Below are 16,516 nucleotides of genomic sequence, written 5' to 3' on the forward strand. Positions count from 1 at the left end.
TGCCATTAAATCTGATTTGTCCAAATCTTTGCCCCTGGGGTGGTTCATCACAAAGCATGGGGGGAGATGGATTTTCAGTTAGATTAAATTAATTTCTCTGTGCAAGACATAGATTCAACAAGCACTCCTACTTCTGCACAGCTCCCGACAGACCATTCCAAAAGGCACCCAACAAGTCAATGGCAAAGTTCTCATGGCACCACAGGGTTAGATTGGATGGGAAGCATCTGGTCCCAGAAATGGGAAGGCGTTGAGGAAAGAGGCTGGATGGTACTATTTTTTTTAATAAGCGGGGAAGCATCTGTCCAGGGCTTCAGCTTCGAGAGCCACAGGCCATTTCTCATTTAGAGTTTCTGCTAGTGGTTCTGCTATGTGGTTCTGTTGGCTGGACTTGCCTTGTCCTACCAGGAGACCTGTATATGGACATGGAAAAATGCAAATAAAATGGGTGTTAAGAAAGGAGTTGTTGACCAATGACGTTTCATTCCTAAATGGAAATCCAGGATGGGAACATAGGGAGTGGAAGGAATATTAGATTTCTAATAGGAGGAGCTGAGTTCAAATCCTTGTTCTGGATCTGATTAAGGACAAATCATCTAACTTTTAGGGGCCTCAGTTTTTTTCATCTGTAAAGCAAGGGATTTGTGTTAGGTGAACACCTAAGGACCATCACAATTCTATGACTCTATGCTATGATCTCTTAACCAGGACAAGAATTATGGGAAACAAGTGGTAGTATCAGATACCTCTGGTTTGTTTTTGCAACTCTCTGAGGCAGAAAAGATCTGGAAAGGCCATTGACTCAGCAGGTACTCTTGCATAATTGATCCAATTAAACCCTGATGAAGCTCAACTGTTTAAAAAGTCAAATAAGACTCCCCTGTGTGTCTGTGACAACAGGCATGAACCAGAATTTCTGGAAACCTGGAATGCATTTTAGAAAATGGTACAATGGATAGCCTAATTAGAGATAGCACCTTCACAAGGGTTGATCAGAAGGAGGCAAGGTGGTCTGGACCCCTAATGTAGTTGTTGCTCTGAGATGGGTCTATCTATGGCACTCTTTTGTGAATGGGTGGATAGGAACCCGAGGTCAACTGAATGAATAAATACTCAGAGGCCCTCTATGATTTTTTTCTCAGTTTGTTTCTCTTAAACCAAAGGTGTTAAACATGCTGCCAGTAGGCTCAGTCCAGATTAAAATAAATGATGTTAAGATGTATACTTTTCCTCCTCGCACTTTGGTAGGTGCCTGCAAGGATCTCTCTGGCTAAGATTAACCTAAAGAGTGCCTTGAAAAGCAGTATTAATTTTCATTTTGTACTTTTCTAATGAATTTAGTAAATATTATTTAGTATTATTAACTTTATATTAAAATTGTCAGCTTTGTGTTTGTTTCATCTTATTTAACAATAAGGGAAGAGAATAAGCATATGTGAGGTAGCTGTTATTCTTCCCCATTTTACAGTTGAGGAAACAGAGGTAAAGTGATTTACCTAGGGAATATACAGCTAGTAAATGTCTGAGGTCAAATCTGAACACAAGTCTTCCTGGCTTTAGGACCATCACTCTCACTATTGTATGTCCTTACCTCCTCCATGAGGTCAGGGATCTTTTCTTACTTAGACTTTGACTCTGCTTGTGATACATTAGGCATCAGTGAATACTTCCTGTGTGACATTGGACAATTTATTCAATATTTTTTCACCTCAGTTTCTTCATCTGTAAAATGAGGGGTTAGATGAAATCCTAAGAGACCTTCCAGTTTTGTCTATAATCTTATAAATGAATATGAGTTCACCAAATAAATGACTATAAGGAAAAAAACCTTTTGATACCTAATGGTGAAAAGTGGCATTTCTTTTAGGTCGTGTTTTTGGGAGTCACTCTAGGGAGCAGATCATTTTTTATTGTATTTGGACATCTGAGGGTTCATAGTTTTGCAAAAGGGGGAGGAGAGAGAAAGGAGAAACAGAACCTTTATATGTGAAAATATGAGTATGTGTATGCAAATGGGTACCCACCATATAGTGATGAAACATATTCACAGTAGCTATTCATCTGATATGCTGATGCAGAATCCTTCTTTTCTTTACTAATTAATTAAAAGTAATAGCTTTCCACAGTTTCTGGTACGTGAGTGAGTGAAGTGGGAAATAATTTAATTGGCTGTCTTGATTTCAAAATCCAATTTAATGAAATGGTTCTCAGCCTGAAGTGTATGCATTATCTTTCCTGTTATTTTTCCAATTAACATTTCATTGGATCGGGCCTTCGTGGTGGAATATCCTAATTGGTTTGAAAGGTGGAGATAGGAACAAAAACAGATGGAGGAAATAACTGGCTATTCCCTCAAAGATCTGTTGAAAATGCTACCAAATTACTGGGTATGAATTTTTCTTCATTATGTCCTGCTGAGAAGTTAACAGCTCTTTACAGGCATTCTGCACATACTGTTGACCATCAAAGGGTCCCACAGGAAGGAGTAGGGGGCTTCTCTACCTCAAAGATAGAGCAACCAATTTTGTGAAAGACTAAAAGGGCAAAGCCAACATTTTCTGGGTTCTGGAGCTCAGAGTAGATTGTAGGAAAGAGCACCAGATTGGGACTCAGAGGATCCAGGAGGAAGCTCCAGGAGGCAATCACAAATGGGAGAAGGGGGCTGGATCTTGCAGGACAAGAATTTTCCATGATTAAGAGGAAACAGGGATGATTGGATATTCCAAGGTGAGGACCTAGGTGCTGAGGTAAGTTTTAGGAGTAGAGGGCAGAAGAGGCATGATTTTGAAAGAGAAAGTCCAGAGAAAGTTGGGAACCAGGAGGGGAAGGAAGGAGTGATGATTAAAACACACACACACACACACACACACACACACACACACACACACACGTCTTTGGATAAGTCAATTAAATATATCTAGCATCTATTTTGCTCATTTGTAAAATATGGTTGGATGATATCTAGGGGGCTTAGCAGCTCAAAAACCTCTGTCTTCTAAAACCTATGTAGTAACCCATTTTGGTACTTGAATTGGCTAAGTCAGTAACTACATCTGGCCTCTTCCTATACAAAGGGATATGTCTTTTTCCTTTATTATCTCATTTTCTTGCTGGGTCAGATAGTCTATAGAGAATGAGCATTAATTTATTTATCAGGTCTTTATCAAGTATCTCCTAGGTGCCAGGCACTGTGAATGAAATGGAACATTCTGAGTCTTTCTCTCTTCCCTGTCTTTTCCTGAATTCTCTCAACAATCTCATAAATCCTGTTTGATTGGTGAGAAAGCAGAGTTGATTCTTTAATCTCCTGGACCTCTTTCCCACCCACTTTTAGAAAGATTTTCTCTCTGTGTCTTATTATCCAATAGTTCTTTAGGTAGTGACCTTCATTTCTCAGCTTCGCCAAGACTGGATCTGGATGTGGACTTGGAAGACAGGCATCTCTGACATCTCTCTTCCAAATCCTGCCTCAACTTTGAATGTGTAAAGTAGAAAGGAAGGTCTCTCTAAAGGACTATCTTCCAAGTGTACAAAATAACTAATCTCTTTTAGGATAGAATATTAAGGTTTGAAATACAGTTGTGGGGGAGGACAACTGGTCCAGGGGTTACCCCACCCCCCAACTTCTTGCCTTGTTTGGCAGAGTGAGTGTCTTGAGAAAATGAGCTCTGAGGTCCTCCACTAAGAATCCATGAAGTTCTTTATGGCTAAAGAATATGACTGACCTAGTGTGTGGTATAGAAAGGTGGAGGAGACTAGGGAAGCTCATGGGAAATAATACCTTCTATAGCTGGTTCCCCCCTCCCCCCATAATTAGAAACTACAAACTGTCTTAAAACCATACCTTAAGAACCTGTATTTTACTTTTATTTGCTGAGAGAGTAAGGGTAAGTTAGGTGGTAAGGTGGATAGAGTGCTAGCTTAGAGACAGGAAGACTTATCTCCCTGAGTTCAAATCTGTCCTCAGATGCTTACTAGCTGTGTGACCCTAGGCAAGTCACTTCACCATTTCCCTCAGTTTCCTCATCTGTAAAATGAGCTGGAGAAAGAAATGGTGAACCACTCCAGTCTCTTTGCCAAGAAAACTCCAAAATGAAAACCATCGCCCCTTTATGGACTATGGTTTAAATTAGGCGAAGCCTGCAGTGATTTCAACTCTGTCCCAGATCTAGGGTTCAGTACTCCCCTCCTTTGAAGATGCCTCTGGGAGGTTCTTGACAACAGCTAGGTTTTCTCCTTTCTCTAGTCCTTTTCACTTAGAGCAGTTTTTCACTCAATGACACTCAAAACTGGCTTGAGGATTTCTTAGTATTACAGTAGAGCTAAAATGGATGTTAATGATTATGCAGCCCAAACTCCTCATTTTCCTGATGAAGAAATAAGGAGAAGTAAGTGACTGGTTCAACCCTACCATAGCAGAGCTAGGATTTGAGCCCAGGACTTCTGACCTGATGTTCTTTGTTCTATAACATCCTACCTCTCTTTCTACTTAATCCAATGACTTGTATTCTTGTGTGTGGAGGAAAGTTTGTTTTTTTAACCTTAAGATAAAGACAAAACCTCAACAGAATGTTGACAAAATTTGACATATATCTAGAGATGTGCCCCAGGATTGGTAATACAAGGTGTCCCAACAAAAGTCTTAGTACAATTTTAAGCTCTTATAACTTAAAGATATGGAATATTTTTTTTGTTAGCATTTTTCTACTAGAAAGCAATTCTTTCCCCCTTCTGGGCACCCTGGTTCATTACCTCCCAGCAAGTCAATTAAATCCATGGAAGGCTTACACTCCTACTGCTTCAATGTGTTTAGAGATCATAGATTTTTAAAAGATTAATAAGCTTAATAGTGCACTAAGATTTTTGAGGGGGTAGGTATATTTTGGTGCTCCTCAACCATAGGGGAATGCTCTGGTCATCCCCAAGGAGGCGTTTGCAGGCATGGGTGTCTAATCGTTTATAGAAATAAACTTATTCCACCAAGTCAAAGTGATACCCAGAAACAGTTAAGTTTTCTAGGCATGTAATCTCTCATTCTATCCTCCACAAGCAATGAAATTGGGCAGGCAGAGAACACAATCTTAATTGCTTTTATTACCTATGTGCCTGCTTCTTAAGCAAAGCATGAGCTGGCAAGAGAACTTTCTGTGGGCAAGGGTAAAGATTTTATTTGCCTAGTACAAGCTCATTTCTGTTGCAATATTGCTCTCACAGCAACCAGCAACACAGAAAACAACTTCCTGAGATATCAGGAGGAGTTCATTCTTTTTCTATATGTAGGATGGGTGGGAATGATTTGATTTTCAGAATAAGCGAATTCATGCTATAGGGAACTATTTTACAACAAAGTTTTACTACAGCTTCAAGGCTGATCTATACTCTTTCAATTTCTCTTCAATGATAATAGTATCACTCTTCTTTTTTACCCTGAGAGGAGGTGTGATGTAATGGAAAGCACACTGAATTTAGAGAAAATTGAGAAATCTGAGAAAATCTGGGGCCCCAACCTGGCTCCAGCTTTGAGAACTGGGCAAGTTCTCAAAATACTTTACATGCCATCAGCAAGTCACTTAAGCAGGTTGATTTTCAGTTTTCTCATCAGTTAAAACTGGTACAATACAACCCAGACCTCTGAAGAAGGTGTGAAGATTGAATGACATGATTATAACGTGATTCATTGAAGTTGTTTCTGGCTACTTTCAGGCAGAGGTGCTTTGGGCTTGTGCACAGAAATTGAGAATTGCAGCTACCATCTATGGCATCCCATAACTGAGAAAGAATTACTACCACAATAGACTGAACAAATGGTCATTCTGTCTTTTCTTCGAGATCTTGAGTGAGGGAGATCCCCCTGAGAAAGCTCTTTCCATGGTCAAATATGCCACTTAGAACCTTGAGACTGACTGAAGATCTCTGATGGGTAGATGGGTTCTTATATCAAGGAGAATGGAACCAGATGTGCCCAAGGACTCAAAAGGCATTAATGACAATGAGACCTTGGAGTAAAAATAACTCCCTTGCACCAAGCTTGCTCACTCAGCTTCTTTTCTATGTAAGGATCGTTTGGGTTTAATTATAGAGTTCAGTCGTTTATCAGGTTTTGATTAATTTTCTTTTCAGCTTGAAGGGTGAATGTGTGCATATGTTTACATCTTTGTTTGTATCCCAGTTGGGAGCCCTCTTGGTTGATATATAATTGTCCCCTCAGCTCTCAAAGGGATGCTCTATCTGCCAACTGAACCCAAGAAAGGCATTATCTCTCTTCATTGCCTCCCTCCCTGGCTGACTGGGTCTGTTCTCAATTGTATTAGGAATTTCTTGGCATTAGGGCTTTTACTCAGCTATGGATAGTTTCTACTCCAGGAGCAATGTTTCTCTCTCTCTCCTCCCTTTCTTTTTGGGGGGACTGTGTGATGTTTGATGACTAGATCATCAGATTCCACCCAGTTTATTGGGTCCTGACTCCACTTAAAGACATTATAAATATATAAGGATTTATAAAAATGTAGGAATAAGCATTAGCCTGTTCAATCTTAACCCATTTTATAGAATCAGAGGATATTAGAACTGGATGGATTATCAGAAGTCATCTAGTTTTAAACCCTCCATTTTATAATTGAAGAAACTGAATCTCTAAGAATGGAAGTTTCTTATGATCATATGAGTATAGTAAAAGAAAAGTCAGGATTGCTTTATTTTACTCATATTTTACATTTTGCAGATCAAAATCCATTATATATGGAAGCATATGGTTGCCTCCTTTTTTTTAATTTTTACATGCCCAAATGAACCACTGAAAGGTTGAATGAGCCACCTAGGCAGTGGATAAGATTTGGGGATTTAAAACCAGAAGGGATGGTAGAGGTCATCTAGTCAAATACTTTTATTTTACATATGAAGAAACTGAGGCTGCTAGTAAGGAGAAGAGAGTTTGAACTCAAGTCCTCGACTTTGACTGTACTTTCATTGACACCACAATAGCTTCAGTTGTCTCATTTTCACTTCCTACTTTTTTTTTCAACTTGTTCCCATACTCTATATTGAAACATGAAAGAGAAACTCAATATTCTAAAGACTGATTCTTTGCCCACAGTCATTTTTTATTTAGATCACAGTGCTGGTTCATGAGAGGTCAGTTCCAATGGTTTGGGAATTGGCCTAGCAGGAGGTGCTTTTAAAAAGATGACCTTTGAAAGGATTGAGGAAATATATGAGCTATGGATAAATTACTTACAATTCCTATCTGCACAGTCCTCTAAGATTTGTAAAATTCTCTTCTTATAACACCCTGTGAAAACTTTAATGCAAGTACTAACACCTCCCTTTTATTGATACAGAAATTAAAGTTCAGAAAAAGCAATTGATTTGTACATATAACTGGCAAATGACAAAGCCAGGATTTGGTTTTGAGTGTTCTGATACCAAGACCATTTGGTATTTCTGCTATTCCATGGCTAATAAGCCTACTATGAACCAAACTTATACAATTGTTGAATATTAAAATAAGAAGTAACCTAATTTATCTAATTTGACCTCATTATAAAAAATGTATGACATAGGAGCCCAAATGCATGTAGCGAAAAGTTTAAATGTAGAGTACATCTCAGAGCAGAAGATGGAGGAACTTAATAGTAATTATGCATGTATATATATATATGAATTAAATATATATATTTATATATGAATTAAGTTGTCTCTGAGATTGATACTAACTAATTTGTGGGTGAAGGATTGATAATTTAAAATAGAAACAGGCTTGTTCAAGATATGAAGCTGAGATAATATAAGAAAGTTCAGTGAATATCGTTCTGTGGACATAGGGCTCTAGACTGATACCAAACTCTCTAGAGCAATATTAGAATCTATCTTAGTTCTGCCACTAACTAGCTATGAACACAGGCACTTACAGCTTCTATGCTCCTCAGTCTTCTCATCTGTTCAACAGGCGAGAAGGGAGGACTAAAGTCCCTCTAGGTCTATTATTTTATGCAGTAGGACAATAAATTTCTCTGACATGATCTGGGTGATAATATAGATAGAGCCAGAAGGCAAAGAGTCTTATGCTCAATTTACTTGGAAAATGAATGCCACCATTTTGCCAAGACTTTCCCTCTGCAACTCACCATGGCTCTAAATCTGTACCTCCAAACTGACAGTGTTTATAGTATTGGGGCTCAGCCAAACTCAGGGAGAAGAAAACCTGAAAGGAATCCTTGTGGCAACATAAATGTGACATGGAATCAAGAGAGTTAGGTTGAATCCCAGATATGGAATTTCCTAGTTGTGGGATCATGCACAAATGACTTAATTTCTTTGAGTTTCACTTTTCTTACATATAAAGTAAAGATGAGAATACTGATATAGCTCTTTCACAGAGTTCTTGTAAGGGAAATGCTTTGTAAACTCCAAAGTGCTTGGAGACAACTATATGGTACAGTTGAATAGAATACCAGACCTAGGGTTAGGAAGACCTAAGTTCAGATCTGACCTCAGAGCCTAGCTGTGTGACCCTGGGAAAAGTCACATAAACTCTGTCTACTTCAATTTCCTCATTTGTAAAATGAGGATAAAAATAGCACCTATTGCCAGGGTTGTTGTGTGAATCAAATAAGAGTTATTTGTAAAACATTTTTCCAGCCTTGCAGCTCTCTAAAAATGCTAGCTATTATTACTTTGAGGTAGTTGCTGCTTTCCTTAAATTGCTCTTCCATGGATATAATCTTGACTTGCTGGGAGTTAATGAGCCAGGTTACCCAGAAGGGGAAACATTATTTCTTAATAGAAAATGGCTAACTTTCAAATATTTTATAGACCTATTGCTTATCTGACTTTAATATTTTTAAAGATCATATATTTAGAGCTGGAGATCATCTGATCCAACAATATCATTTTCAGATGAAGAAACTGAGGTTCAGAGAGGCTACGTGACTTGCCCATGGTCATAGAATTACTAAGTATTAGAGGCAGAATTTGAACCAAAATCTTTCTGACTCAACATCCAATTCACTATTCAGTCATTCTGTCTCCTCCTCTATAATCCACAAATATTCTGTGATGATGATGATGATGATGACTAACATCTTTTTTGCACTGTGTGCTGAACTTGTCTAAGCATATTTATCTTCATTTCATTATCATCGTATATGCCAGAATCTTCCAGACTTACTATGAGGGACAGTGTAAGATAGGGAGATAGGACTGGGGTGGGTGTAGAAATACCTTATTTTTCTTCCTGCATTTGCTACTAACTGACTAGTGGTATGATGTTTGAAACAAGTGTTTAATCTCTCTGGGACCTTGTTTCTTCACCTAGAAAATGGATGAGATGATCTCCAAGTATTCTCTCAGTTCTAAAAGCTCTATAAAGCCAGACTAGCATTTGTTTACTTTGAGGATTTGTTTCAGAACTTTGAAAAGTGTGAGGTTAAGAAAAATGCTCAGGTTCACAATGTACTCTACCATGTTTTACATATAATAGATGAATTCCTGAAAAAGCATAAAGAGAATTTGCATAAATTAAATCCAATTTTAAATATACAAGGGGAACTGGTTGTGTAAAAGAACCCTGTGGTGAATCTTTCAATAAAGCAAAATTTCTTTTGTAATGCAAATGATCCACATTCATCTCTTGTTTTTCCAAAGCTGATATTCTCATTTATCTGATTTTCATAAAATTTTATGTTCTTAAACATAGTAAACTCTCCTTAGTGGTTCTATAACACCCAGTAAATTGAGTGTGAAAAAAAAATCTTTGATGAGTTGATTTGCCTTTAGGACTGAGATAAGAACCCCTGTAATGGTGACATTTGAGAGAATCATTGGATCATATCTTTAGAGCTAGAAGGACTCTTGGAGATCATCTAATAATGAGTTGATTCCTTTAGTTGTACAAATGAAGAAACTGAGTTCTAAGGAAGCTAATTGACTTGCCCAAGGCAACATAGTTGGTAATTAGCAGAGTTAAGATTCTAACCCAGGTTCTCTGATCCTAAAGCCAGCATTTTTCCTACTAAACTATCCTAGGGATTGTGAAATGCCAAAACTGGCAAGATTATAGTTTCATTTAATCCATTCTCCCTATTTTATAGGTGAGTAATTTGAAAATCAGCAAGATGAAATGACTGCCACCTAGCAAGTCAATGGAAGAGCTGCGGCTAGACTCTCATTCTTTTGACTCCACCCAGTGCTTTTCTCCATTATACCATACTGCCTCTACTCAGTGTTTGCTGTAGACTGGTGATTTTGATATCAGAGTGAAGACTTAACAAATTCATCCCCCAACCATGAAGATTCCCCTCTTTGGGCAGCCCCCACAGGAAAAAAGGAAGGAAAAGGAGGGAAAAAAATGCAGCAAGTAAATTATTTCTAAATGGACTTTCCAAGTTTCCAGGTCTTCTATGACTTACTGGGAGGGGGGTGTCATTAGTGTGTTATTTATAAATAGACCTGATTACTGTCAGTAGCTAGTCTATTGGATAGTACCTGGTAGTTAGGATAGAAGAGTAACAATCAGGGATTTCAAGTCCATCTCTCACTCATTTGGGACAAATTACTTAATTCTTTCATAACAGTAATCATTGTTCTACAGGAAAGAAATAAAACCACTATCATTTTTAACATAAATAGAAAATTTGTTTGCTCTTCCACAAATAATTATAATTTACTCCTTCAGACTCCTCAAACTAAGTGCTGGCAGATCTTTCAATATGATAATAGTGGTTAGCATCAATAAATTGATCACGTGAGCCTTATCTATCTACAAGGTTTTTAGAACCCTTCTGCATCCTAGCTTTTTCATTCCAAAATATGAAACTAGGGCCAGTGAACAGGGCAGTATGAAGATTTTGGGTTGAAAATTGCCTAATATTTTGAATGAGGATGCCACTAGATATCACCAATACCTTTGTTTGCCTCCTCTGTAGCTAAATTTCTAGTTTCCCTAAAGGGAAATAAATTAGATCTTGAAATGTGCAACATTGTTTTGACAATGGAGGATGGAAGCACTTTAGACAATAGTATGTTTCATATCAATTAGATTTAAGAATGAATGACCCACAATTTTAAACTATCTGATTCCTGGAATAAAAAGTTTCGAAACTAAGAGCCCAACTAATCTCTGATAAATGTCTTCCAGTTCTAAAATGTTATGGTTGTATCTATGGCTGCAGACATTTTTAAAAAAATTCTGTAGATAACCTGTGATGAGCCATTTTCCACAAACATTCATTTGAAAAGTTTTTTGAAGCTGATATAAAATGGAGGGTACATATATGCACATATATGAATATATAGTATATGTACTACATATGCACATATATAGTACATTTATATTTGTAGAACTTTTGTGTAGTTTTTATTAAATTCATTTTGTTATATTCATCCCATAGGACCTGCCGGCCATTCAAATACTAAGCAAATAGAAAGGAAATACTATTCAAGTTTGTTGAAATGCTCTTGGATTCTTAAGTGGATTTGTGGCTCCATCATTCACTTAAAAATGATTTTCTTTTTGCTAAGTTTGGGTTGGTAGTGTGGAAAGAATGAATCAGTTGTAAAGGAAATTACAATTTGGATTTCACTGAGAGCTTCATCATAGCTACTGTAGAATACAGGAACTATGCATGCAAAATTGTAGACTTAAAATTATTCTGAATAAATAATTATTGGAAAGAGGAAGGTAGATAAAACCATTGGCAGTTCACATTGTACTTTGCTTCAGCACCTAGGACAGTTCTATGCAGACTGAGCTCAACAGTTTAGAACACATTTTCAAAGCATTCCCACTTACCCCCTTTGTAAACATTCCTTTCATTCCAATGAACTTTGTTGACCATTTGATTATCAATTAAAATGCATAGGTATAAATAGTAACAATTCCTCCCCTTTTTGTCCCTTTTCCCCACCCCACTACCACCCAACTTGCAACCCCATTTCATAACACCCTCTGATCTGTCATCAGGACTGCATGTCTTACAAACACCTGGTATGGATGTTTTCATTTCCACTTCTAATGGTTGGGAAGCAGCATTTACCACAGGCACTGATTAATTGTGTTTTCATTTCTTGTGTCTCACTGCAAAGGATTCAGTTCAGTTGTTCAGGTAAGGGAAGCCTCCTCAATCAGCCCTGAAGTATGGCAACCCACCGGATACATCATAGGAAGTCCAGGAGATCAGTGATTTCCTTTCCTCAATAAGGAGGGACCTTTCCCAGGTATATGATTCCTCTGCCTGAAGAGCAACCCTATTTTTTATTAGTGGCTGCAAAGGCAGGCAAACCGGAGAGGTCTGCTTTGGCTCAGAATATCAGTTTGGTTCACACTATGCCTTGACAGCATCATTACACTCCTTGGCTGTGTGTACCAGACACACAATCATATTCTATTTAGGAGGTATCACAACCAGAGGTTGTCCTCGCTTGGGTCTCCACATGAGGACTTGGGCATCATTGGCATTGGGCTTCACTAGTGCATTGGGGGGAATAGGTTCCATTCTATTCAGGATCTTAGGCTGTTCCTGCTGAGTCCTGCCCACCAGCCGGGCTCGGTGACCCAGAAGCTGTAGGGGATCCACCTCAATGTCCACTCTCATCCTCCATTTGATGGTCTGTAGAATAATCTTCTCTTTTGTGGTTGTATTCATGGCCACTAGCCAGGTGGTAAAGCTTTGGTCCCTCTTGATTCTCGTCAGCAGTGGAACATTACTGTCACTCACAGGGACAGCCCATGTTACACTGGGGTAGAAATTGTCATTCATGCTGACTGAGAACCTGGAGATTTTGTTGGTGGGGCCAACCAGGGTCACAGTTTCTGTAGTATTCCCATACCAGGGATAGCTCACCCCATCTGAGTCACTGATGGCTTTTACTCTCCCTTCCCTCAAATCCGGCAGTTCCCAGCTTGACCTAGGAAAGCAGAAGAGATGTACAAGAAAAGAAGAGACTGAGTTAATTCTACAAAGGGTACAGAGCTACTTCCCTGTCTTATTAACATGATCCTACAGAGCAGTATAGGAGATCTGGCACAAGAAAGGCCTGATGAAAAATGTACACGGCCCTATTGTAGAATCAAATTAAAACCCTCCATACTGTTCAATAATGGCATTCCCAGTTGAGAATAGTTGGTACAAAGAGGTGGGCATCACTAACTAGCAACTGTGAAGCCTATAATTGTACCAATCAATACTGATAATGGAATGGTACCTCATTGTCTGAGATCATCTCCTTGTTATACATGAAGGTCAGAGTTTGAAAGGATGAAGGAATATTAAGAGCTATAATAATATATAAGGGTTTACAATGGAATATTTGCCCAAGCAATAGGATTGTTCAAGGTTTATAAGTTTCAGCTAGCTATCATTTAAACCAAGGGAAAATCAAGGAACAGTTAGAATGAGGAAGTACTCTCAGCTCTCATCTTGATGTTTAGATGAGTAGATACCATCCAGCTAACATAGTTTGTTCAGTTCAGTTGTTTTTAGTCATATTTGACTCTTCATGACCCCATTGGGGTCTTCTTGAGAAAGATACTGGAATGAGTTGACATTTCTTTTTCCAGTTTATTTTACAGATGAGGAAACTGAGGCAAACAAAATCAAGTTACTTGTCCAGGGTCACACAGCTAGTATGTGGCTGATGTCATAATTGAGTTCAGATCTTCTTATCTCCAGGCCCAGCATTCTATCCACTGTGCCACTTAGCTCTCCCGATTTCCCCAATTTTTCTTCAAATCCATCCCTTCTGTTTATTGCTTAGTTTTGAATGCTTGTCCTTCTGGGCTCTCCTTCCCTCTGACTTTTCATGATGTGAAAAGTGCCTCCTGAAGGTGATTTAGCTTTCCTTTTCTACACTCCCCAGTCTCATATCCACTCCTTATTCAGGGAAGACAGCACATAGGCCATAATTTTATATCACACAATTCACCACAGTTTACTCTTTCTATTTGCCCTCATAAAGAGATGGAAGAAATGGAAAAGAGGTCGTTCTGGCTATCAGGATGACCTTCCAGCTTCTGAGGCCAGCTAAAAAGAGTTAGACTTGACTTTTTTTTTTTTTGGTTTTTGCAAAACAATGAGTTTAAGTGACTTGCCAAAGATCACACAGCTAGGTAATTATTATGTGTCTGAGATAAGATTTGAACTCAGGTCCTCCTGACTGCGGGGCCAGTACTCTATTCACTGTGCCACCCAACTGTCCTAGACTTGACTCTTAAGACCAGTCACAGATAACTTAGGAAGTAGACCTTGACTTTATATTTTCTTTCAGACTACTGACATCTATAATCAGGAAAACAACAAAAACCAAAGAGAATTTTCCTTTCACCTCTGGTCAGAGAGATAAAACTTGATATGGGCTGATCCATGTGTGATGAAAAGTGATAAAAAAAATTCTGTGAGCATAAATGTTATAAAATATAGTTGTATTGGAGAACTTTTACTGAAACCCTTAGCTTTCATTGAAGACACTGAGTCAGAGTAGAAAGTCAGTCTACTCTGAGCATGGAGTAGGGAATTTTGACATGCCTTGAGTTTCTTCCCTAAAGAATTTAAATTGGATGTCATGAGGACAAAGGGGGGCCAAGGCAACCTGTATTCTCTGTCTTCTCTCGTTCTGATAGCTTCCTGGAATAACTATATATCACCATAGTGCATCATTGTTGGCAATAATATCCTTAGCACAAAGTGACCTTACTTGTAGACTTAGTGAGAAACGAATACTTTTTCAAATCAGTGTCATTGGGTGTTTTCCAGACAATGCTAATACCCTCTTGCCAAAAACCAAAATGGAATAAAAGATAGAAGTGCTTGTTTGAGTAGAATCTAACTGTACATAGATTAGATGTTCATCATAGATACAACCGGTCTTTCACGAGATGAGAAAAAAGGAAACGAAAACAGACTTTTTGATCCAAGCAGAGGAAAATGGTTGAATTCCTCAGCTACCTAAGTTAGACACATCTTGTTTTGAGCTAGAAGAAATAGATTGGGGTGGATTTGGATTTTTCTATGTATGGGTGGCAAAACTTTGTTTAAAAAACCCAAACAACCCATTTCTCTCATTGGGAATCACCTGCTACCCCCTAAATCTGATAGATCATAGTATGGCCCCAGGGAATTTCTTTTGATTTGTGTACCATTGGATTCAATTTGAAGAGCTCTCATTTTTGATTTCTCTGTTACATTTGACCTGGGAAAGACTAGAGAACTCACTAGCACCTGGTGCACAGTGCCTTGAACACTGTTTTTTGAAAAAAAAATGTATTGAATTGAATTGAATTATATTTGATCATAGTAGATAGAGTTTTCTGCATGTAGGTTATTTTTCTGTAATAAAGCCAAATGGTAAGAGTTGCAGCCTTTGGACAAGAGGTTTTATCTCATTGGGCCTCAGATTTCTCTAATACAAATGATGAGGAAGTAATTGACAAAAGATATAGATGATTATATAAACAAATAAGCAGATGAGGTACATAACATATATAGATGTGCTAATGGTGGGGAGCATCAAAATAACATAAGCATAAGAGAAATATATTGAAGGAAGTGAAATAGAGTTGTTTAGTAAGAATTTTGTATTTGCAGTCAAGAGATTTGGGTTGAAATGACAGGACTGACATTTAATTTACTTGCTGTGTGACCAAAGGGAGAGTCATTAACCTCTCTGAATCTCATTTCCCTCATCTGTAAAGTGAATATACCAATCCCTGAGATCTACCCTGCACAAGGTTCTTGTGAGAAAAGCATTTAAGATGCTATATAACATATTATGCCAATATAAGCTATCATTTTGTGGAAGGGGTAAGAAATGGCAGTGGCAATGAAAAGAAAAATTATTCTTTTTCTTAATCATGGCTGAACCTCCACATTGAAATTATGCTTTTCAAAGTGGGCACATGCCTATTCAATAAGGTTTGGAACAACTCTGTTCCAGACTCTTGTGAAATTGCCTCCAGAGTCAGCTGGAAGTTCTTAGGAAGCAAAGTGGTACAGTGTCAGACTGCACTTGGAGTCAGGAAGACCTGGATATAAATCTGACCTCAGAGACTTATTTACTATGTGATACTGGGCAAGCCACTTAATCTCTGCTTACCTCAGTTTCCTCATTTGGAAAATGTTTTTTAAAAATACCCTCCCTCGGGCAGCTAGGTGGTAGAGTGGATAAAGCACTGGCCCTGGAGTCAGGAGTACCTGGGTTCAAATCCAGTCTCACACACCTAATAATTACCTAGCTGTGTGGTCTTGGGCAAGCCACTTAACCCCATTTGCCTTGAAAAAACCTAAAAACAAACAAACCCTCCCCCCCCCAATACCCTCCCTCTTAGGTTGTTGTGAGAATCCAATGAGATAATAATTCTAAAATGTTTTATAAACTTTGAAGTGTTTTATAAATGCTAGTTATTGTTATGTCTATAAAATATGATCAAGGATGACAAGTCTTCATCTTTTGAATATGGGTTTGATTTCTAGAAACACTGAAAACTACTTGCAAGGGGGTCTGGTGAATAAAGTGGGTATAACAA

At 38.2% G+C, this 16,516-nt stretch overlaps 1 protein-coding gene across 1 annotated transcript; it reads right to left on the minus strand.

The window, feature by feature from the left end:
• Nucleotides 1-386: 386 nt before the first annotated feature.
• LOC141512726 (protein FAM78B) lies at nt 387-12,830 on the minus strand. Its single transcript, XM_074221885.1, has 2 exons — nt 11,981-12,830; nt 387-413 (listed from the first exon to the last, which is right to left on the minus strand). The coding sequence occupies exon 1, from the start codon at nt 12,753-12,755 to the stop codon at nt 12,381-12,383; it is 375 nt and encodes a 124-aa protein (XP_074077986.1). The 5' UTR covers nt 12,756-12,830; the 3' UTR covers nt 387-413; nt 11,981-12,380.
• Between the last annotated feature and the right edge of the window lie 3,686 nt (nt 12,831-16,516).

Source organism: Macrotis lagotis, chromosome 2 (genome assembly GCF_037893015.1).
Source record: "Macrotis lagotis isolate mMagLag1 chromosome 2, bilby.v1.9.chrom.fasta, whole genome shotgun sequence".
NCBI classification, from domain to species: Eukaryota; Metazoa; Chordata; class Mammalia; order Peramelemorphia; family Peramelidae; genus Macrotis; species Macrotis lagotis.

Excerpts from the sequence above, each read along its gene's own strand:
- LOC141512726 (XM_074221885.1), bottom strand. The coding sequence starts at position 12,755 with ATGAATGACAATTTCTACCCCAGTGTAACATGGGCTGTCCCTGTGAGT.